The sequence below is a fragment of the Bubalus kerabau genome, chromosome 5 (assembly GCF_029407905.1).
Source record: "Bubalus kerabau isolate K-KA32 ecotype Philippines breed swamp buffalo chromosome 5, PCC_UOA_SB_1v2, whole genome shotgun sequence".
Classification (NCBI taxonomy): Eukaryota; Metazoa; Chordata; class Mammalia; order Artiodactyla; family Bovidae; genus Bubalus; species Bubalus kerabau.
This window is the reverse complement of record NC_073628.1, coordinates 24,115,017-24,117,461: the sequence shown is the minus strand read 5'-3', so window position 1 is coordinate 24,117,461 and position 2,445 is coordinate 24,115,017. Positions and strand designations below refer to the sequence as shown.

At 42.4% G+C, this 2,445-nt stretch overlaps 1 protein-coding gene across 1 annotated transcript; it reads right to left on the bottom strand.

Moving 5' to 3' along the window:
* Window positions 1-414: 414 nt before the first annotated feature.
* LOC129654176 (olfactory receptor 145-like) lies at window positions 415-1,350 on the bottom strand. Its single transcript, XM_055583726.1, has one exon. It carries the CDS (start codon window positions 1,348-1,350, stop codon window positions 415-417), a length of 936 nt encoding a protein of 311 aa, XP_055439701.1.
* Between the last annotated feature and the right edge of the window lie 1,095 nt (window positions 1,351-2,445).

Genomic DNA, 2,445 nt, shown 5'->3' with positions numbered 1-2,445 from the left:
AAAGACATGAGGCAAGAAAACATGGCATAAAGAAAACAAACTAGGTTGGGATTCAAGCTGAGATTTCAGTCCCAGCTGTAGCACCAGGTAGTTCTATATTCTTGGGTAACATACATAGATTCTGAGTCTCCAAAGTGTGATGTATTATACACTGGCACTGGATTAAATGATTCCAAAGTCCCATTCAACATTGAATACCCTATAATATAGCAACTATTTCTGTAAAATAAAGAAGGAAGAGGGGAAATTAGGGTGAGGGAAGATAAATCCACTTGGGAAAAATTTAAATCTCCTTTATATATTGGACAGAGTGGAAGCCCTGGAACTTGAAGTCCACACCAAATAACAACAACAATAATAACAAACATTCCAATAAAGAAATATGGGATCTTTTTTCTAATTTCTAATATTTCTTCAACACAACATTATTCTGTCCAAGGTTTTCTTTAGGGCAAATTTGACATCCTTATTCCTCAAGCTATAGATTAATGGATTGAACATGGGCACCACAATGGTATAGAACAAGGAGGACACTTTGCCCTGATCAAGAGGTAAAATAGAAGGTGGTTTGAGGTACATAAAAGCTCCTGACCCAAAGAAAAGAGAGACTGCAAGTATGTGGGAACTGCAAGTACTGAAAGCCTTGGACCTTCCCTCAGTGGAGCTAATGTGGAAAATGCTAGAAAGAATAAAACCATAAGAGATAAAAATGGTCACAGTTGGCACCCCAATGCCAATGGTCACAACAATAAAGACGACCAGCAAATTTACATAAGAGCTGTTACAGGAGAGCTCAAGAAGGGGAATGATGTCACACATATAGTGATTGACAAGGTTGTCACCACAGAAAGTCAGAAATACTATATTTCCTGTATGGGCCATAGCCCCAAACACTCCCATCCCATAGACCCCCAACAAAAGGAATAAACACACCTGAGGAGACATGGTGACTGTGTATACCAGCGGTTTACAGATGGCAACATAGCGGTCGTATGCCATTGCTGACAGGATGAAGGATTCAGAAAAGACAAAGAAACAGAAGAAAAAGAGCTGAGTCATACACCCTGCATAGGAAATGACTTTCTTCTCTGAGACGAAACTTGTCAGTATTTTAGGGACGATGGCAGTAGAGAAACTAAAATCTATGAAGGACAAGTTGAAGAGGAAAAAGTACATGGGAATATGAAGGTGAGAATTCAGTCCAATCAAGGTTATCAAGCCCAGGTTCCCCATTACAGTGACCATGTAGAAACACAGAAACAAGAAGAAGAGGGGGATCTGGAGTTCTGGCTGATCTGTTAAGCCTGTGAGGATGAACTCTGTCACAGAGGAGGTGTTCTCTTCAGCCATTCTCCTCTAGGAGAATCTGTGAGGGGAAATGAAGAGTTGTTCAGAGAAAGAGAGGAAAACAATCCTTCTTCAGAATGGCATTTGAACTGAGGGATTTTTGAGCTTCAGGAAGATGGCATTTCTTCATACCTACTCTCTTCTCATGGTACTCAAGTGCCATGAACCACCCTAGTAACTGTCTGTGGGTGAAATTTGCTTTCAGAGTAAAGGCTGATACAATCAAGGAGAGTCCATGAACTCATCTGGCCACTTTTTCCTGTACCCTTTCTGTGCACTTCCTCCCCTCCATAGCCCTTGGTCAAGTATGTAAGTCCTGGGGCCCTTTTCTAGGGTTACTCTTGAGACATGGAAGCCATTCAACCCTGACTAGACCTTCCACCTTGGGTCTCAAACTGAGCAGAGCAAGACGGTGAGGTCATGTGCCCAGGGTCTTTGGCTGGAATGGTTGTGAAATTATTATGTGATGATAATAATAATGATGGTTTCCCAGGTGGCTCAGTGGTAAAGAATCCACCTGTCAATGCAGGAGACCCAGAAGACATGGATTCCATCTCTGGGGCAGGAACATCCCCTGGAGGGGGAAATGGCAATACACTCCAGTATTCTTGCCTGGAAAATTCCACGGACAGGGGAGCCTGGCAGACTGCAGTCCAGGGGTTGCAAAGAGTCAGAAACGACTGAGCGTGCACACATGCACTAATAATAATGGAGTCATAATGCAAAGTTATCTATAAACTTTAAGAAAAAGAAAAGAAACACTTACAGAGCTCTAACTGTGGGGTAGTTATTGTTCTATATGATGTGTAGCATTATAGTTATCTCCATGTAACAGATGAGGACACTGGACTTAAGTGACTTGCACAAATCCCAGTTGTAACAGAAGGTGAACTCAAGTGGTCTGGCTCAGAGCATGATCTTGTAACCTCTCTGCCACAGGACAGACCAGGTCAGGCAGACGCTGAAGGATGAGTGAGTGTCTGCCTGACCTGGGATGAAGTAGCATCCTTTCCTTATACCTACAGACAAAAGGAAACTGAAGAATTTTATTCTTGATCAGAGATCTCAGTTGACCTCATTACAAGAGACTCCCTTGGG

Excerpts from the sequence above, each read along its gene's own strand:
- LOC129654176 (XM_055583726.1), bottom strand. The coding sequence starts at position 1,350 with ATGGCTGAAGAGAACACCTCCTCTGTGACAGAGTTCATCCTCACAGGC.